The sequence below is a fragment of the Vulpes vulpes genome, chromosome 2 (genome assembly GCF_048418805.1).
Source record: "Vulpes vulpes isolate BD-2025 chromosome 2, VulVul3, whole genome shotgun sequence".
In the NCBI taxonomy this organism is placed as follows: domain Eukaryota; kingdom Metazoa; phylum Chordata; class Mammalia; order Carnivora; family Canidae; genus Vulpes; species Vulpes vulpes.
In genome coordinates, this window is record NC_132781.1 from 139,474,484 (window position 1) to 139,495,645 (window position 21,162).

General features: G+C 47.6%; 2 protein-coding genes across 3 annotated transcripts in view; one reads left to right on the forward strand and one right to left on the reverse strand.

Annotated features, from left to right (window-relative positions):
* The window catches only part of AMFR (autocrine motility factor receptor), a 44,729-nt gene extending 27,172 nt beyond the window's left edge, over nt 1-17,557 (forward strand). Inside the window, exons 9-14 of the mRNA XM_072750199.1 lie at nt 3,154-3,344; nt 5,542-5,645; nt 10,562-10,696; nt 12,411-12,494; nt 15,134-15,318; nt 15,966-17,557. Coding sequence (XP_072606300.1) covers nt 3,154-3,344; nt 5,542-5,645; nt 10,562-10,696; nt 12,411-12,494; nt 15,134-15,318; nt 15,966-16,119 — 853 coding nt within the window. The 3' untranslated portion in view covers nt 16,120-17,557. The remainder of the gene's footprint in view (nt 1-3,153; nt 3,345-5,541; nt 5,646-10,561; nt 10,697-12,410; nt 12,495-15,133; nt 15,319-15,965) is intronic.
* Nucleotides 17,558-19,848: 2,291 nt separating this feature from the next.
* The window catches only part of GNAO1 (G protein subunit alpha o1), a 174,431-nt gene continuing 173,117 nt past the window's right edge, over nt 19,849-21,162 (reverse strand). For both annotated transcript variants that reach the window (XM_072750203.1, XM_072750202.1), the window contains one exon: nt 19,849-21,146. The gene's annotated coding sequence lies outside the window, so the exon portion shown is untranslated. The remainder of the gene's footprint in view (nt 21,147-21,162) is intronic.

The window sequence follows — 21,162 nt, forward strand, 5'->3', positions numbered from 1 at the left end:
AGATTTTATTTATTCATGAGAGACATGGAGAGAGAGAGGCAGAGACATAGGTAGAGGGAGAAGCAGACTCCCGGTGGGGAGCCCGATGCCAGGCTCCATCCCAGGACCCTGGGATCACAACCTGAGCTGAAGGCAGATGCTCAACCACTGAGCCACCCAGATGTCCCTGAAATTTTTTTCTTTTCTTGCATTAGTAGTTACAAAATTTGCCTCTGAACATTGCTTTTGCTACATCTCATAAATTTTACTATGTTGTGATTTTGTTTTCATTTGTCTCAGAGTATTTCCTAATTGCTCAAGTGCTTAATTTTTAAAATACTCACCTGCTTTGGGTTGAGTGAGCAAACATTAATAGGACCTCTTGGTTTGCCTTACATTGTAGCTTTGGTTATTAATAGGATGGGAATAAGATTGTGGGATAATAGTTGTTTTGTGCTGGTCTCAACTTACTGATAATCAGTTTTAGGGCTGCACTGGCTCCTGTGGTTCTTATTATGACTGCAAGACACCCTTAGCAGTGACCATCAGGAAACTTTGGGGACAAAGGGTTTATACTCAAAGGTCTTGGAAAGCACATGGCACACCTGGAGCCACAGTGAGGTTGTGGATGGGATGAAAGCATGGGCCTAGGGTTCTCCTTTTATTAGGGTGGAGGGTAGAAACCCAGGGTGTCCTGGATTCACTCTTCATTGGTCAATTTGAAACATATAAAAATAGATGGGCACCTGGGTGGCTCAGTCAGTTAAGTGTCTAACTCCTGATTTTGGCTCAGGTTGTGATCTCAGGATTGTGGGATCAAGCCCTCTGTTGGGGCTCCACCCTCAGCAGAGAGTCTGCTTCTCTCCTCTCCTTCTGCCCCCTCCCCCCCCTCACACACTCCCTCTAAAATAAATAAATCTTTAAAAAAATGCTTAAAACACAAGAATAGGAGTTTAAAGCACAGGAAGAGAAAATATAACCTACTTTACTTGGTCAGCTAACCAAAATCAACCAAGAACTCTAAAATAAATTGGGGGGAGGGGGTGTTGCTGGCTCTCTACCTAGTCATGTATTTGAGATAGTCTTCTTGGAGGTGAGTACCTCAACAAAGCCTAAAAAAAGCACTTGCACTACAAAAAGAAAAGCTGACTGTCAGGGTTTATACTACAATAATCAAGGGCAAATGCATTTTAATTTGTGATAAAACTAAATGTGTAAATTCCAGCAGATTGTATAGCTAGGTAATTTGTTTTGATAGATGTCTTTGTAAGATTACAGAGTCCGATGAATATTTCATTACATTGAAGTATCATACTTAAAAGAGAGAGAAATACTCTTTGAATAAAGTATTAGAATAGTCATAGAGAAAAATACTTATCTTCTCTGAAATTTGGTTTCTTTAGGTGGGGAACTCTAGCATTTTATTTTTAAGGCACCTGTATCTGGTTGTCCTCACCTTGGGATTTTCAGGCTATTATATATGTGGGAGGTTTTTGCAGATTACGAAATAAAATTAGGGATGCTTATGAAAAGTATGTCACAGTGTAGCATTATTGGAGGGTGCCCAGGATCTTAACATACTTTTGTAGTCCCACACTAGGCTAATTTTACTGGTGGTATGATTTAAGGGTGTTAGGGAAGCAGACTTTAATTAATTAATTATTATGAGGAAGGGAAGTAAACTTTTAAAAGATACAATCATTTATTTGATATGAATGATCACAAACAAGTACTTTATATATATATAGGTGATGTATATTTCAAATATGATAGAATTAGCTGTACACACTCATTATTTTGTCACATTATTATCATAAACTTTTCTGGCTCAAAGATAGTAAGAAGTAGCTCCGTCGTGGTGTTGGGGACAGTTTGGGTTTTTTTTGTTGTTGTTGTTGTTGTTGTTTTATTTAAACTCAATTTGCCAACATAGAATATAACACCCAGTGCTCATCCTATCAAGTGACCTCCTTAGTGCCCGTCACCGAGTTACTCCCTTACCCCCACCCACCTCCCCTTCCGCAACCCTTTGTTTGTTTCCCAGAGTTAGGAGTCTCTCATGGTTTGTCTTCCTCTCTAATCTTTCCCTACTCAGTTTCCTCCTTTCCCTTATAATCTGCCAGGGACAATTTTGACATGTAAGTACTGATACATTGCCCAGAGGTTCTGGGGATCATCATTGATCATTGGGGTGAGGATCTCCTTTGTAACATTATATGTGCCCATGTCCTCAGATACTAAAAATGACATAGAGGAAGTGAGCCCTTTTTTTATTCAGTCCCTCCTTGTACTCTTAAAGGAAAGATAACATGTTATGGGATGGGAAGGCTCCTTGAGATCTTAGAAGAAAGGTAATATATTATTATAATATAGGAAGGAACTTCAGAGATCATTTCATCCAACCTTCCTGGTTTTGTTAGTTCATGTCCCGTTGATGGACAGCATAAGTAGTTACTGTGTCTGACATAAATTAGGCCATTGTCATTTCCTGAGAGAGAGGGCAAAAGAGGCTTCCAGCCTGGTTGGGAAAGCAGAGTACAAATAGTAGAGGGTTGGAGAAGCTAAGGTGGTGGGCATAAGGAAGCAGTTGTAAGTAAGTGATGTAAAGATGGGAGTGAGGACATGAGGAGTTGTGATGCTTGAGAAGGTGGTATCATCCTGCACCAGTGCTTTCAACAAATAAGGGGTGTGCTGGAAGGAGAGAGGAGCTTCAGTTAGAGTGAGATCTTTGACATCAAGAGTTTGAAGAGAAAGCCAACATTATGACCATGTTAGTGGGTAACCAAAGTAGAATGAGAGAACAGATTGCTGGAGTAGAAGAATCAAATTCACGAGAGACCAGGGTATTGGGTGATTCAGCCACATGGATTTTGAAGTAGTCAAATGGAGTTGGAAAGGAAGATGGTGGGTCATGTGATGGAGTCTTACTGCAGAAGGGTCATAACCAGGAAGGAGCTCACTAGGTGACCACGTATGTTGACAAATTAACATTCACAGCAGAACACATTAGAAGTGTATCAGTGAAAAAGGAATGTCAGCAAACATTTCTCAATATTTAAATCTCACTATTGGCAAATAAAAGCTAAAATTGAAACACATTTGCTATATTCAGAGTGCTTCTGGTGAATTCTCACAAAATATGCTAAGGATATCTTATTTTGGACTTTTTGGTAGCTCCTGCCTTCGTTCCTGGCTAGAACAAGACACCTCCTGCCCAACATGCAGAATGTCTCTTAATATTGCTGACAATAACCGGGTCCGGGAGGACCAGCAAGGAGACAACTTGGATGAGAATTTGGTGCCTGTAGCAGCCACTGAAGGCCGACCTCGCCTAAACCAACACAATCATTTCTTCCACTTTGATGGTTAGTTTCAAGTTTTAAAGCCATACCCGAGGGGCTTTCTCCCCTGACAGGATGCTGTTTTAATTATAAATTGCCCTGTGTAGGCCAGGTATAAATTGGTGTAGGCCAGTTTAATAGAAATATTTTAATCTTAATTGAAAGTGTTCAGTAGGTATGGGTAGCCCCAGGGAGTTATTCTGTGCCAGGCATTTGCTGGATTCTCTGTGAATATGGGGGTCGGGGAGGGAGGAGGAGGAGGTCTGTATATTGACTTAGCCATACCTCTGAGGGAGCACACTTAATCAGTTTAATAGTTAACCGTTGCTAATAATTTATTGCATCAGTGTAGTGCATAAGCATATAATGCAGTATCATGGAGCAGCCTTTCTTTTTAAATCTTTATTTTATTTTATTTTTTTTATTTATGATAGTCACAGAGAGAGAAAGAGAGGCAGAGACACAGGCGGAGGGAGAAGCAGGCTCCATGCACCGGGAGCCTGATGTGGGATTCGATCCCGGGTCTCCAGGATCGCGCCCTGGGCCAAAGGCAGGCGCCAAACCGCTGCGCCACCCAGGGATCCCCTGGAGCAGCCTTTCTAATGAGTACCAGAAGCAGAATCTGAGCTGGAACCTTTTCCTTGTCCATAAAATATGAATGTTTTACCTCTCACCAGTGTTGAAAGGGGTTGTAGTAAAAACTGCACTTAAAATTCTAAAGCCATGGACCTCATGTTAGGAGCTGATTGACTGTCTTTCCTTAATTCACATTGCAATAAGCTGTTGTAGATTCTCATCAACTTTGATACCACTAAATTCTTTGAGTTCCTATTTGTTAGTGTAAAACAGGTATCCCTGGAATTTTGTTAGGGGGTGTGCTATTCAAATCTGGGGTTTGAGTTTCCAAGGGTAAAGTATGGTGGGAGTAGTGGCATGTTGGTGAGACCCCTACAAGGAGAATCAAGGGTAGTAGGACCCAGTCTCTGAGACCAGGGGATGGGGCTGCTGGAGGCCTTAGAGGCAGCCACTTTGTGGACTGTCAGCTCAGGTCTCTATCAGGTATGACTTTGAAATATGCTGGCAGATCTCACACATGGGGCCCAGCTGTGTAATCTGTTACTTTATGAATTATTACTAAAAACTTGAACTAGAAAAGTCAACTGTTTCTCCCTGGTAAGTACATGAAATAAGTATCTCATTTTTTAATGGGCACATTTTGTTGAGCAAGACCTTGAGACAGCCATTTAGCTTGTTTTTATGTTCCATGCCTCAGTACCTCTTCGCAAAGGAGAGAAAAATAACCCTTAAATATGTGGCTTGCTAATAAGTTGTTTCACATCCAGTACTTGGTAATATTTTGTTGTTGTTGTTTTAAAGATTTTATTTTTTATTTGAGAGGGAGGGGGCAGGGAGAGGGAGAGAATCCTAAGTAGACTCCCTGCTGAGCACAGAGCCGACACAGGGCTCCATCTCATGACCTTAAGATCATGACCTGAGCTGAAACCAAGAGTCAGATGCCCAACCTATTGAGCCACCCAGGAGCCTCTGGTGTTTTATCTTAGGATCCCCTTTTTTTAGGGAAATGAGAGAAGCAGTAGACTTCATGGCACCTTTAGGCCACAAGCCTGTGTCATGGGACTATTTGAAAAGAATTTCGAATCAAATGAGAAAATCAGGGTCTTCAAATCAGATGATTAAATAGAAAATACTTCTTGAACATAATTGGGAAAGGGATGTGTCCACATGAGTAATTATTGTGTCGTGTGAAAGAGGAGCACAAATGCCTCTGTTGCAGCAGCTATAGAACCTTGCGAACATTCCTTATCTGCCAGACTGAGAGTGGACTGATGGGTGGATCCAGGGCTACAAGACACCAGGAGAGCCTGGTGGTGAAGTGAACCTTACTGTCTGGCTTCAGATCCTGACCACCATACCTGTATGACCTCTGGCAAGTTATCTAACATCTGAGTGCCATGGGAACAAAACAGCAAGGGAACTGAGCCATCTCTGAGAAGAATAAAATGGGGTTAAAAACAGATGGTACCATGTGAGTTTCTAGACGTGATTAAATGAACTAATCTATGTGAAAGCCTTGGTACAAAAGGCCTGGCCTACGGTAAGCCCTCAGTGGAACCAGCTGGTGCCCCAGAGTGGCCTACTGTAGGGTAGACAACACAGGAAAAGGGATCTCTAATCTGTGCTGGGTTCTTGTTTGTTTCAGGGTCCCGGATTGCCAGTTGGTTGCCGAGTTTTTCAGTAGAAGTGATGCACACCACCAACATTCTAGGCATTACGCAGGCCAGCAACTCCCAGCTGAATGCAATGGTAAGGACCACCAACTGCTTCAAGATGGCTAAGAGAGGAGGACGCTGTGCAGCATGTATGCTCCACTCTGGCAGAAGAGTGGGATTTTCAGGGGCGTTTTCATCCCTGGGACCACTTAAATTCCTGTGTTATAAAATTTGAAACTGCTCTGGAAGCCAGCTTTTTTTGCTTTAGTTGTGTGGCAGATAATTTATCCTTTTCTGAGCACTGCTGTGTTCACTCTGTTGGGATCTAGGCCTATCTTGGGACTCTACTTGATTTTAGCCAAAAGTATTTGGAGGCTTAGTGACTAGAGAGCATGATGGGCCTTTTATTAAAAGTTGTATTAGGCCTGCCCAATGTGTTTTCCTGACATCTGTCCCCACTCCTCCCCCAAATAAGGAAGCACACACACATCTGTGGGAGTACACCTGTATACCTTGAGATATGGAGGCATGCGTGCTTTTGGCGCAAGGATATTCTTCAAATAGTGTTTGTATTCTTTTAAAGCTTTGTCATCTGGTGTGTATTTTTGTTCTATAGAGTTAGAGGCTTCGTGTCATTATCATTGCAATTTAGTGTTCACTATGATACTAAAAGCAGGAGTCTTAAAATGCTAATAACTACCTTAGTCCTGCTTAGGTAGCCTCTGGCTGACTGGGGTAAGCCTGGTTAGTACTTCAGAGCATCGCTGGTTCATTTGTTCATTCATTCCTTTATCTTAACATATTTATCAAACAAACCTGTCCTGAAAACCCATTTCTGCGACAGGCACTGTGCAGTGTAAACAGTCGCATGGCACCTGCTATATAAACAAGGTGAATGTGGGCCCTACTCCCAGGAGGCATGGATTCTGGCTGGGAGACTGATCATAAGCACAAATAAGTGAGCTCATTGCTGATGCAGTGAGTGCTCTGAAGGGAATAAGGCTGGCGATGTGGCAGTGGTGGGGGTGGTAAGGGCTATTTGAGGGGAGGCATCCAAGGAGTTCTCTCTTAGGGGGTGATACTTCAGCTGAGACATGAAGGCCGAGAAGGAGGCAATTGGGGGAAACAGAGGCAGTGGAAATTGTAGGTGCAGAGGCCATGAGGCAAGAAGGTGCTGGAAGCAGAGAGGTCACTGTGGTTGGACCTAGCAAGTCAGGGACCAAAATTGTAATATAAACTGAGCTTGCAGGGCCAGGTCATGCAGAGTTATTAGTAGGCCACAGCCCAGTGTAGATTTTATGTATTTATTTGAGAGAGAGAACACGACCAGAGAGGAGTGGCAGAGGGAGAGGGAAAAGCAGGCTTTCTGCTGACGTGGAGTCTGACATGGGGCTCCATCCTGGGACCCCAAGATCATGACCTGAGCTGAAGGCAGACGTTACACTGACTGAGCCACCCAGATGCCCCTCCAGTTTAGATTTTATTGTAGAAGTATTGGAAGGTTGTTCAAGGCCTTTTTCCTCCCCCAAGGGATGGACAGGACATTTAACAGAATGATTTGCTTCTGGGAGACTGGATAGTGGAGGAGCAGAGGTGGAGGCAGTGATCCCAGTTAGGAGGCTGCAGTAGTGCGGGTGAGAACCATGGTGGGGGGACCAGGACATTGGTAGTGAAAGTGAGAAGAAGGGGCAGCTTGAAAGCACTTGCTGAGCAATGAGCTGGCAGGACTGGACGACACTTTGCTTTTGGTGGAAGGATGATGGGTGAGGGAGGCAGAGAACGGAAGCTGACGTGGTAGGTTGCAGTGAAGCCACCCAGCAAATTTGGGGGCAAGACGGGGTAGAAGCAGGACTGCAGACTGGGCGTCAGCAGCCCCTCCCACTGGGCGTGAGCCCTCCAAGTGGGCTTGCCACGTCAACATCTGCACCTCGCTGAGCAGATCTAGCTGGAGACACGGACCCTTGGGAATTCTGGGTCTGTAGGTGCTACTGGAGGCGGGGACCCAGTCTCTTTCCAGGAGAAGATGTAGCTCACCAGGAGGAGAGGACTCAGAATTCTTAGAAAGTAAGGTCGGAGGAGGACACGTTGGATTCAGCAGAAAGGAGGTGGTTGGTTAGCTGCAGAGGAACGAGTGGTTTCTGTGGCCTGTGGGATTGGCTACTCGCAGTAGATTGGAAATGAGTGGGAGCTGGAGAAACAGACTGTGTTGTAAAGGGGGCGGAAGGATAGAGGTGGTAGCTCCAGAGGGTTATGGTATCAGGGGAGTTTTGGTTTTTAAGATTTTTTTAACAGGCCATTTATACACAAGTTTCAGAAGCTGTGGAGAAGGATCCAGTGAAGTCATGCCCCCACTCTCCTCCATACACCCAGGCCCCTAGGGTTGTCATTTTGGCTGGCTTATGTCCCTTACCATGGTTCCTCTGTGTCGTAGCAGAGGTCAGAATTTCCTTCCTTTTCACCAAGATTCCATTGTCCATGTAGATCACATTTTGCTTATCCATCCTCCACTGATGGACCCCTGGGTTGCTTCTGCCTTTTGGCTCTTGTGAATAATGCTGTGATAGGCATGGGAGTATGAATGTCTCTGAGACTCTGCTTTCATTTCTTTGGAGTACGCCTGGGACTTTTTTAAAGATAGAATCAAAAGCATGTTTAGGGTGTGAATGGGAGTGATCACTTTGAGAGGGATCTCAGAAGTAGAGCACAAACAGGAAAGTAAAAATTGAAGAGCAAAGTCCTTGAGCTGGATGGTGGGGTCGGGAGCTGGAGTGGGAGAGATGTTTGCCTTGGTTAGCAGGAGGAATGGAGGTAGCTCCAGCAGGTCACTGAGATGTGGTGTAAATAGAAGGCCTGGCTCATCATAACCAAGAGGTGGGAACCACCTGAATGTCCATCAGAGGTGAATGGATTCTGAAAGTGTGAAATACTAGTCTTTAGAAAAGAAGGAAATCTTACCGTGTGCTATAACATGGATGAACCTAGAGGACATTATAATAACGAAATAAGACAGTCGCAAGAAGACAAACACTGCATGATTCCACTTAAATGAGGTGCCTAACTCAGTCACTCTAAGAATGGTGATTGCCAGTGGCTCAGGGAGAGGGCCCTGGGGAGGTGCTGTTCAGTGTTTCAGTTTTGCAAGATGGGACATTTCTAGAGATTTGTTGCACAGTAATATGCCTATGGTGCGCACTACTGTACACTTAGAATTGGTTTAAAAAAAAATCATAGCAGGGGTCAGAATTTCCTTCCTTTGATTAAAAAAAAAAAAAAGGAAGGCCTGGTTCCTGCTGGCTCTTGCTTCCTGGAGGAAGTGCTCAGCCACTCAGCAGAGTATGTGAGTGACTATAATGGGCATAGATGGTCTGCAGTGTGGCAGCCTAATGTGGCCACCCGCCAGCTCCTGGCAGGCTCTGCGTGTGTACTGCAGGGTCTGGCAGCTGTGGAAGCTCTGCACATAGATTATCTCACCTGTTCCCTAAAAAAATCAGAATCCTGGGCACGTACCCTCTAGGAATAAGTGGAAGTGTTTAGAATTCTCAGGCTCTGCTTCTTCCAGCTCCATGACGGGTTGGAAAAGCCTATTTTTAGCATAACAAATGTACTGGACCCATACATTTTTTTTTATAAAGATCCAATATTGAATTCACTGGATTTTCTGGAGGAAAGCTTTGGTCTAGTCAAATGAATCTTGAGCATGTTTTTATTTGGGAAATGAGGGGGAAGCTGTTTAAGAGTAGAGAGGAGTGTTATCTGATTATTGAGATTTTTGTGGACTCCGTTCCACTTAACTTTGATACTTGCCCTGGAGAAAAAAATAATGGGCTCTCATTCATATAAACCATGAGGGGTCCTAGGCGTGTGGGGGCCGTGGGTCCTGCTGCTGGACTCTGCTTGTCTTTCCCTCTGACCCCAGACGCTAAGCAAAGCTTTGTGCCTGTTTTACCCTGATCTCTGCTCTCAAGGCTCTGATGTCGGATGCCTCCCCCGCCTCCCATAGCTGTGATGCTGTGCTCCTGAGGAGCTGGCACCCCAGTAGCCAACTTCCTTGTGCTTCTAAAGCAATCACCTTTTTCCTGCTCTTTTCTTATTTTGACCCCTGGGGCTTTTCCATGAATATAAGCATTGTAAAACGAATATACATACATGAAAAAATCTGAGCCTCTTTAATGTGAGTGTGGGTGGTGGTGTGCTGAGCCTACACACCGGCTGCCGCTCACAGCTCTACTGGACTCTTAGACGTTTCTAGAGTGCAGTTTGAAACCTACAGCTCTAGTGTTTACGTTCTTTTTAATCTTTTTTTTTTTCTGATTGTGGTGTAATTTACATATGGTAGATTCACCCTTCATTGTATCCAACTGTGCATTTTGTCAAACTCATACAATTGTGTGGCAATCACCATACTTAAGATCTGGAACAGTTCCATCTCCCCTCCCCCAAATGACACCATATCCCTTTGTAATCACTTCCTCCCCAGCCCCAGCCTCTGGCAGCTACCTACCACCAATCTTCTGTCCCTTTAATTTCGCCTATTCTAGAATGTTGTATAAATGGAATTCTGTAGTACATAGCCTTTTGAGCCAGGCTGTTTAACTTAACCTAATGCATTTGAAATTCGTTCATGTGGGTTTGTATCAGAAGTTTGTTCCTTTTTGACGATTCTTTAAGAATGCTTTTTGTTTTGTTTTGTTTTGACCTGAGTTACACCGAGCTTTAAAATGAGCACTTTTTAAAACTGGAATGTTCTAGTCGAGCCTGTTTTGGGATCCAGCTGTATTTCCATGCCCTTTTTTATTTTGAAATTGATGCTATCCCAAGTTACCTGTTTGGCATCCTGGAGAAACTCCAGAAGGAGTGAGGTTTGATGGGGATCACAGACTAGAGGGGCCCCTTGCCTGTGTTCTCAAGGCTGGTGTCAGGCTCAGCATCCATCCAGAGCTTGCCATACACGATGGCGCTGAGCAGGAATGTGGAGAATGAACGTTGCCACCGCCTCCTGTATTCCTACAGGCTCATCAGATTCAAGAGATGTTTCCCCAGGTTCCCTACCATCTCGTGCTGCAGGACCTCCAGCTGACACGCTCCGTAGAAATAACAACAGACAACATTTTAGAAGGACGGATTCAAGTACCTTTTCCCACACAGGTAAGTTGGGGTTTGATATGTGAAAAATGGATTTTGTCTTAACAAAGATTGAATCCTGTAGATTAACTTCTTACTTCCTTAATTGAATATCATTCATGATTTGATGAAGGGTTTCTATGAATTTGCTAACTTTCTGAATTTTATCTGAGGACTGACCCATCCAAGGGGTTTAGATTAAGATAAAGATAAACGTACTGGCGACACTGTTCTGTACAGATAGGCAGGCAGACGTGCCTGCCCAGCCAGTCTGGGAGGTCCTAGCATTGGTGCTTCTTGGACAAGGATTGGCAACCTTCCCTAAAGGGCAGATAGAAATATTTTAGGCTTTGTGAGCCACGCAGCCTCTGTTGTAATGTCTCAGCTCTGCCACGGTAACGCCGAAGCAGCCGTGGACAATATGTGAGTGCATGTGCCTGCCTGTGTTCTAGGGAACATTTACTTACAAAATAGGCAGAAGGTGAATTTGGCCTGCAGGCTATTGTTTGCTGACCCCCAGCTCTCAGGAGGTAATGCCCTCTGTCCCTGGTTGGTTTTTCACATTGGTACAGTTTTCCATTAGGTGTGTAATAGCTGTGTGATGCTTGTACTCCTGTTTTAAAAAAGGTCAGATTTCCTGGCCGATTATATAACCTCTTTGAGTACAAGAAGTAGTAACATTTTATTTTAAATTTTAGTATGGAAGGGTAGTTGACAAACAATGCTATATTAGTTTTAGATATATGACATAGTGAGTTTGACCCAAGTATTAACATTTTGAAGTAAGCTTTCTGGCAGGCCCAAGGGATCATCTGTACATGACCAGGGAGTCATTTAACAAGAAATTATTCAACTTCATGTATGAGGATGTATGGAAATCTGTTATAAAATCCTAAAACTTGAGACTCTTTCAAGAGAGCCTGGAGTTTGGAGTCACATGGGCTGATGTGGGATATAGCTTATCTATCCTTCCCCATTTGACCTGGTTGTTGACTTTGGATTATCCAGCAGCAGACCCTAGGACAAGGTCAAGTGCCATTGGGTCGTTTGGGAAGGTTCCAGGACACACAGCAGTAGGCGGGGCTGGGAGATAGGGGAGGGAAGGTGGCCAGTAAGTGCTTGTGAGAACAGCTTACTGTCATGGAGGACAAGAGCTTGATCCCATTGGGGACCTCTGGAGGGGCGGTGAGTGGGGGTGTTTAGATACCACTTCCCATCAGCTGTTGGCTGAGGGCCGCTTGAGGAGGTGGCATGCATAGTGACCTCGTGGAGCCAGAGTGAGTTCTCAGGAGCAGCACAGAAACTGGCCAGCTGGCGGGACCTTTCGGGGACATGGGCAGGGCTCCAGAGCCTCCGTGGCATTGGCCAAGGTCTCAGACTGGCTAAAAGAAGAGCAACAGTACCCACTTCACAGGGTGTTAAGCTAAATGAGGCAGACATGTTGGGTTTCCGCAAATGCTCAGTCAGCATTACCTGCTGTTGATTTGTTTGTGTTGTGCGGTCGCTGTTATTGAGGAGAACCTCAATTGGAGCCAGGTGATAACCCAAGCTCGGGCCTCAGGCTCCCCTCTCCTCACTTTGATCTTAGTAGCAGCTTCATTTCTTTGCTGCCACACACTTTGTCAAAACCCAGGCAGCGCTGGGGACAGAGCTCCCTCTCTACCCCCACGTTTTCCCCAGCTCTGTTCCTTAAACCCTGAGCAGCTCTATACTGTTTGTGGTGCTATTTCTCTTGCAGCGCTCAGATGGCATCAGGCCTGCATTGAACAGTCCCGTGGAAAGGCCAAATGGAGACCAGGAGGAGGGAGAAGCTTCTGTGCAGGTAAGATCGGCCCCTGAGGGGAGAGGGTTTGGAGCCGGGGGCAGTTGTGTGCGGCCTGCAGTGGTCTCCAGTCCTGCCTGTGATGTTCCTGAGGCCTAGGGCAGGGGTGTCAGAGAAGGCCTTGGGCCACATTGTCCCAGTATTTTGGGTTAACAAGCCAAGATGTGCCCACGACATGGCCTGCCTTTCCACCCAGGGCCATGGAGGAGAATGGAGTCATGCTGTCCCTGGGCCAGCTTGGCTACCTTCAGTTTGAGCACTAGGACAGGCAGAGGGAAGTGGGGTCCAGGCTGGACCCAAGGTGATTGGACATCTGTACCCAGACGGGGACCAACTGGGGCTTGGCTCTCTTGAGCTGAAACCATCAAGGTCTTCTTCCCCACACTTCACTTATCAGAACTTGGCATTTCCAGGTGCTTCCATGCACTTCATGCAAACGAGACCCTCAGACTGGTGTGGAGGTGGGGAGGGGTGTGGTTATGCTGGGAGCCGGCTCTGAGGAGATGCACACCTGGGTGACTCATCCACCCCTTCCACAAGCAGCTCCTCTGTCCTGGTTTCCAGGGCAGAGGTTCCTGTTCCCGTCCTGGGGGTTCTGGTTCATACCCCTTATCCGTAACTCCCATTTGCTAATCAGTTATCACACTTTCAAGAAACTTTCTTGAGATACTGGCAAAACCCCCAAACAACCCTGTCTTTGTGTTCCTGTGTTTGTGAGGTGGGGCTTCCCACACACGGGGCTGGGGTCCAGCACTGGTGCTGCCTTGTCCACCAGTGTCTCAGGCTCTTCTTGGAGCAACTGCTCTAATGGTTCAGTGACATGGAAGCTCCTTTCGCTTTGCATGTTTTTCCCTGCAAATAGGAAACCGTAAAAACTAAAACTTTACAAATCCGTTGCTGAGATAAATTTTTCATACCCAAATCCATATTTGGATTGGGCAGCATTGGTAAAATGGTGCCTGGCTTTTGAAGAAGGGATTCAGTTTTGCATTCCCGCGTCTTGGATAGCTGGGCTGGTTGGGGGCTCCTGGGGGTGGAGCACGTTCACTTTCTGTCCCCATTCACCAACTCTGGTTTTATAGTTAATGTGAAGATTTCTGAATTTTTTCTGGCACAGTGAAGGGAAAGTACTTACTTCACAAGGAGCGTGCTATCTAGCGTTTTCAGCCATTGTCAAGAAGTAAGAAGTCCTTGGGTCACAGTCTATTAGCAAAGACTTCAGTGTAGCTCAAGCATGGCATTAACTGCCGGTACTGGATGCAGAGTCGTCGTGTGTCCCCCCCCCCTCCCCCGCCTGCGCTCAGGCTGGCTTAGAAGCCTGCAGGCCTGGGGCTGGGTGTCTGATCCCTTCCTTCATCTCCTCCACTCACCAGCTGCTCTGTCTACCTCCTCCAGAGTCAGGCTTGGGAGAAGGGTGGGTTCACTCAGGCCAAGTGACCCCAGCATGTGTGTGTGGGCATCACAGTTATCCTATAGACCAACCCCCCCCCCCCCCCCCGCCGCCACATCTAGCACCAGAAACCCCAACTTCGGCTGGCTCTTTATGTTATGACCACCCCTACCTTCATGGAGGCTGCATCACCTTACAGGCAGTCCTTTGGGCAGAGTCTGTTTCAACAACCTCAGGCTGGTTCCTTCCTGCTGGACCCACAGCTGTCCCTCAGGACACACAGGAGGGCCTTACTGTCACACGTTGAACTTGCTCCCGTCACAGCCTTTTTTTTTTTTTACCTACCACCAGCAGATAGTACCTTTGTCTTGAGATTCCTTGGGTGTGTCAGTCACCACCAGTTCCCAGGGCCCCCAAACTACAGAGAATATTATATTAGTCTGGAATGTGGCTCTCTTAAAGTCCCCTTACTTGCTAGGCTGAAGGCAGGGAAGGGTGGTGATGGTGGGTGACAGTTAAGTGCCACACATAGGAAATCTTACAAATGGGCCAATCTCTCAGCCTCTTCCACCTCAACTCCTATTACCTAGAGGCAGGTGCTGGGCTGACCCTGGCCAGCCTGGGCCCATCTGATAGCAGGAACATAGATGGTCAGGCACCCCCCTAAGTGTGTGGGGCACCTGGGCATTGTTTTAGTGTTCAGAGCTTCAGCCAAAACAGAGAGTCCCATTTTAATATCTGTCACACAAGGAATCATGTGATTTATATTTGTTTAAAAAGATCCTTAGAATTTATCCCTTTTAATCTGTCTACCTCTGTTTTAAGAGTCAAGTAAAGATGTAAAATTTTTGCAGTAAATGCGGTAAGACTTGTTTAAGTTTTAGAGCAATTAGTAGAGTTGAACAAAACTTCCCAGAATATAAGCTTGGAGTTAACTTTATTATTTTCTGAGAGTACAGTGTCAGGGTGCCTGTGTCTTTCACACTGGTAATCATGTATAATAAGCCTTGCTGATATCGAATGTCTGGCTCAAGTCAGGTGCTGTTCTTAGCGGTGCATAAGCCCCTCGCAACAGCCTGCCCTTCAGGAGTCCACATGAGCCATTATATGTATGCTGGTGGTTCCCCACCTGGCAGCCTGTCTCCCCTGGGTCTTGAAGCACATCATTTGGAGCACTTGGGTTGGGTGGGGGATCTGCTTGGGAGGGTGGCCTGTGGTCACAGCAGTCCCTTGCTTCCTGTGTGCCCAGACTGAGCGTGTGCCACTAGACCTCAGTCCTCGGCTGGAGGAGGCCTTGGATTTCAGTGAGGTGGAGGTGGAGCCCAGTGAGGGGGAAGACTTTGAGGCCCGGGGGAGCCGCTTCTCCAAGTCTGCAGACGAGAGGCAGCGCATGCTGGTCCAGCGTAAGGATGACCTCCTGCAGCAAGCTCGCAAGTAAGTTGATCCTCTGGTTCTTGCTCCTATAAATCTTGAGTCACAACTCAGTGGCCCAAAGGCCCTCGTCACATCAGGCCCAAATGGTGCCTTTTTGAACAGATGGCCAACATTGGATAACCATCATAATCATTCAGATTCCCAATCTCTGGTGGAAAACCAAAGGGTCCGCACCTAACTGGTAACCTCCAGCAGGCTGGTGCTGCCGGTGATCTCCTGTGGTCATCCACACTGTACCCGTGGGCCAGTGTGACCTAGGCCCGTTGTGGTAAGGAGTCTGATTCTCTGGCCTCCCAGAGGGAGCACTGTAATTGTGTTCATGTGACAGACTCAGGGCCCCAAACCCCGGCCTGGCCACTGTGCCTGTAGCGGAGCTTGGGGTATTCCTGCGGGTGGCCCATCGAGAAGGAGGGGCTGAAGAGCCCCCGGGCGGGCCTTGTCCCCAGTGCCCAGAGCTTCTGCTCCTCTGTCCCGGGACAGGTGTCTTCTTCACAGCCCACTGCTGAATGACCACCTCACGGAGGCTCCTGGGAAATGGGGAATCACAGATGAAGACGCAGCCTGGGTCTTTCTGCAGGTCGTGTTCCAGAGCTTCCCTCGTCCGTCGTCCCTCGTCCCTCATACGAGTCCTTTGGGCTTTTTTGTAGGCGTTTCCTGAACCGAAGTTCTGAAGTCGAGTCCGCCTCCGCCTCTGAGAGCTGCCTCACATCAGAAGGCACGAACTCCGACCCTGTGACCCTGCGTCGGAGGATGCTGGCTGCGGCGGCCGAGCGGAGGCTCCAGAAGCAGCAGATCTCCTAGCGCTCGCTCGCCGCCGGCCCCAGCAGCGTGGCCGCAGAGGCCCGGGCCCCCCGCTGTGTGCCAAGGGGCTCGGCCGCACTGCGCTGTACAAAGCATGTGGTCTTACTAGTGTTTGGACAGCTGACAAACTTAATCCTTTTTTGTAATACTTTCTATGTGACATTTCCCTTCCTTTTAGAAACACTGCACATTTGAACTCAAGGCATGATCTCTGGTGTTGGCTGGACTTCTTGGGGGTGGGGGTGACCGAGTGGAACAGGGCAACCAGAGACCCCGCGGCCGACGGCTCCCGGGCTGCTGCTGCTCGGAGAGGGCATGCGGACGCTGCCGTCCTGGGCTCCAGATCTGGTCGGCAGGGCGGGGGCGGCTCCGCTGAAGCACCACGGGGAGCGTGCGGCCCGGGCCTGACTCCACCACCGTGTACAGCCCTTCTTGGGTGGGTGGCATTGAGAACGCTACGGAGGCCAGGCCCCTGAGCCCCCTGAGCACCCCAAGCGCCCCCCCAAGCCTCCAGGCCGTAAGGGCATCTTGGAAAAGTCACTCTTGGTTTGATAGGTGGAGCAGAGGAGGGGGAAGGCCAGGGCCAGAGAGTGGGAGGTGGTGACCGGCCATCTCCCCAGACATCCAGAACTGCCCGCTGAGCCCCTTTCTGTTCATGCCGGTGCTCCTACAGCTCACGAGTGCCCCCCCGTCCCCCCATCCCCATGCATCCGTCCCCACTCCGGGTTTCAGGGTCCTCCACCCACCCCAGCCATGGGGGCTGAGTAGCAAGCTTTGGTTTCCAGTTTCAATTCCTTCGTCAAGTAAATTAGGCAATGCCGAGGCCTGTGGGTCTGGTCCTTAGAGAAAATGAGGACCTTAGGAAGCAGGCCAGTCACTGTTAGAGGGCTTTCTTGGAGAAATAAAGATCTCTTTTGTATCTTTCTTCCCTGGAGCTCTTCATTTTCATCCCTTTGCTCTTGTTGGTTTAATTAAACATAGAAAGGTAAGATGTTGAATCCACCTGCCTCGGGGCAGACCCAGGTCTTGAACCTGTTCTTCAAATTCTTCACATCTTTAACTTTCAGGACTTGAAACACGCAATCACAGGCTACATAGTTTGGTTTTATGTCCTATTGGATTTTTTTTTTAATGTTTTAAAGCATAGTTTTATGGTAGTCCTTTTGGGAAGAATCCAGTATTATCTAAAATTATTGGCAAAGTTAAATGTATTTTACATAACTGAAAGTTTTTGGAATGTTGACAAGTAATTGAAAAGAGTGATAAGTAAATGTTTAGGCCAAGATAATTTATTTGAATAAATCTTTCAAAAGCCTTACCTCGAAATGCTGTTAGTAGATTTCTGTGATTTTTTTAAAAATTGGTTTTGTTTTGCTGAGAGCATAGCTATCTGTTTTTATTGTAAAACAATAATAATAATAATAAAAGGCAAACTCTTCTAGTGTGTGTTGTGTGTGGCTGGAAGTAAGGTAGTTTTTTTCAGAGGGGCCAAATTAGTTAGGTCCCACTTTGATTTTATGTGAACCGTTTTCTGTTGGAAACCGTTGGAGGGTTTTTTTCCCCATCCTTCCCCCCTGCATGTTGTACACTTTAAAGGTGACCCTGATTCCATGTGTTCTTAGGTTTCAAATGAGTGAAAAGAGGGAACGGCCTGGAGAGAACTTTAGAGGGTCCGGAGACCTTGGAATACAGCCGTAAGACCGCGATCAAAGCGGAGACCTGCCTCCCATAGACCCAAGGAGAGAAGTCCTCAAGTCATCCTTTGATTCTGCACCTGGATGGTATAGGATCCTGGGCACTACACTGTCTCTTGGCTTGTGTCCCTTCTTGGGGACATCTGGGACAGATGCTAAGGGTGGTGGCAGAAGGCCAGGCCAGGGTCTACTGTTGGGTGGGGTCCCCATCCCATGGTATCTTCTGAGCCGAGGGCACCCGTCCTGTGCTTAGCCATCCGGGCCCAGAGCTGAGGCCAGGCTGCTGGTTCGCGTTTGTTAGCCGAGAACGGAGTGGGAGGTGCTGTGGTGAGCGGCGGTGGAGGTGCCGTCGCGTCCTCTCTGGGCTCTAGGCAGTGGTCTATGCTGCTCCCTCCGTTTTCTTATGGGCCCTGTTTTGCTGCTGTGTTAGGTTCTCATCAGTCCCACTGCCCCCTCCAAATTTTGAGGATTTTATGAACCACAGGATGGTGGCCCTTTTGGATGTCTCACTTGTGCTGCTGGTAGAAATCTAGGTGTCCAGGTGGCCACGTGGACCCAGTTTCCCACCGGAGCTGTGTCGACAACGTGCTGTCTTCTGCCAGCAGACGTGGTCCTCGGGGTGCAAAGCCAGCCGAGCGCTCTGCTGAGCGGGACACCGCAGGCGCGGCAAGCCACGGCCTCCCGGACCTGCTGGTCGAGGAGTGCCCTCCACCCACCTGCTCTGAAGGCCCTGTGTCACCTAGAAGCCTCCAGCTCCTCTCGTCCCCCTTACTCCTGTTAGGTTAGAAGTGGTTCCAGCCCGACTGCTCTTTAGGGTCACTCGAGGAGCTTCTAGAAACTGATGCAGAGGTTCTGCCCTCATGCTCCTTGTTCTAATTGATTTGCCTTTCCGTGTACTCTTTACCCCTTGCTTCCTGACTTCCATTTTAAGGACGATAAGGCCAAGAGGCCTGTTTTACCCACCAAACTCCTTCGAAAGTTAGGAAAGAATACTGCTAGAATAGAACTCGTTTTCAGGGAACTTCGAGCAGACAAGGTCACAGCATCCTTTGACCTGTCTGTGTCCTGGTTTGCCCTTCAGGCCAGTGTCCTGTCCAGTTGTGGCCATGAGCACAGCCTCGCCACCACTGGAGATGATGTGGGCCTCCCCCTGCACACAGGCTGGGGTGAGGGTTGCTGGTGGGAAGGACACGAGAGGCCGCGGGAAGGCCAAGGGTGCCCGGCCAGTTCCTTACAACGGAGGGAGTTAGCCTCTTGTTATTCCTAGCTCCGTGCCATGCTGTGCACCTCTACCGCCAGCCCCTCTAGATTGAGGCCCCTGGGATTGCTAGCCGGGGGCTCCCCGGGCTAGTAACTGCCGCTTGCTGGCGTGTGGAGAGGAGACCCTCCCCTCTCCCCAGCCGGCTGTAGCACCGGCTGCTTGGCTAAGAAGTGATCTGTGGACTGGACACAAGGACTTTGCCGGGCTGGGTCCCCTCCGGGTCCCAGTCCCAAGCGACATGCTGATTATTCCAACACCAACCTGGCAAGCTAGTGGAGAGGAGGTAAGACCCGGAGCCTGTAGGAGAGGAGAACCCAGTTGCTTGTGCCAGGCTGCGCCGATCCGTTCTCCTGATTGTCCTGCGGTGGGCTTCCTGGCCCCCCTGATGCAGCAGGAGAGGCTTTTAAAGGTGTCCAGGTGGATGGATGTGACCCCTTGGTGTGGAAGGCCCAAGCAACTTGGCCTTGTTCTTAGGACCACCCATCCTTTGGCTTTGGTGGGACCACTGACTGGCAGGAAGAAATAGGACCAGGTCTTAGCACAAAATTTGGGGTTACTTTCTTTGCCCACCCCCCACCTTGCCCATCTGCAGGTGGGGAAGGGCCCATACCTGGGCCTTCCTTGCTCCCAGGTGGCTGAGCCCAGCTGGCTCCCCTCGGAGGGGGTGGAGGTCCTTATCTGGCCCCTACCCGCCAGCCTCCCTCGGCCTATGGCCCAGTCAGATGCCTCCTTCCCTCCTGTCAGAATGAAGGCCGAGGGTGAGAGACTCAGGAATACAGACAAACATTCTCTTTATTGAGCTACACATGAATTTTCCATTAGTCAGAGAAGTAGACTGGCAGTGTGTAAGATATCACAGAAACCTCACCGATTGGGAATAGAAAGGCTTAGAAAGACCCTTGGGCTTTTTTTTTTTCTTTTTTCCATTTTTCAAGTTTTTTTTTTCTGTATTTTTAATTTTTTTGTATGTTTTGTCTTTTCGCCTCCTCTTTATCTGAAATGGCCATGACTGGTCTTCTTCAGCAAATAGTAAGTCTTAAAAGTGACACCGTGGAGAGGTTTGGGGTTTGGATACTAGTCAAAGTAGAAATGACATAGGACTGATCATGAAAACTGGCTTTCATGTAAACACTACATTCCATCTGTTTTTAAAATTTTTTTTGTTTTTTTTTTCCATGTTGTGGTATTTAAAAATTTTTTGTTGTTCTTTTTATCTGCAGCACAAACATCCCCACATGAGAAGGAGCAAACACAGGTCACTGAAACAAAGGAAAAGGTGGAGAGGGGCGCACACACACAAAGGGAGCATCCATCTGAGAGACTGAGAAGCGAAAATGTCAAAAGGAAAAAAATCCACAACCCCGTTTCCCAAAGACAATGAAAGCCGATCTGGTATTGATACATAGTGCTTACTAGGACAAAAATAAAAACAAAAACTAAAAAAATCATAAAGGGAATCTATAGGAAGGAGTTTGGCAGGAAAATCTTCTATAGGGCTCGATTTATATGTTTGATCGGTAGTCTTCCTGGCAGCCACTGGCCAGTGAGAGCTGTGCTTTTCTATGCGAACCTGGAGGGAGCCTGGGGTGGGCTGGGGCACGTGGGTGTGGGCTGGGGCACTCTGGGCAGTGCAGCCTGAGCCCGCTCCCCAGGACCCAAGCCCCCAGGAGGGGCGGGCAGACAGGTGGCACTTATGCAGGTGCGCTGGGGGGGGGCCCTCTACACTGGGGATGGTTGGGGGTGCAGGTGCAGATGTGTATGCTGCTTTATTTCCAAAAAAAAAAGAAAAAAGACAAATATGGATGAAATGGTGTTTTCCTTTTTCCTCTTTTTTTTTTTTTTAAGCTACAAAGCACATGAGAAATGTTCTTTTTTTTTCCTTTCAAATTCTAAATGTAAAGACTCAACTAAAACCAGATTCTACAGCATTCTACAGAAATACACAGCCGTCAGTCACTCTGGGGTCGTAGGTTGGACAGGGGCTTGACACAGAAAGGCTGTGTGTCTTACAAAGGCCAAAAGGTCATGCTACCAGGAGGTGAACGCCAACAGCAAAGAGTCCGGGAAGCGGTCTGTAGAGAGAGAGAT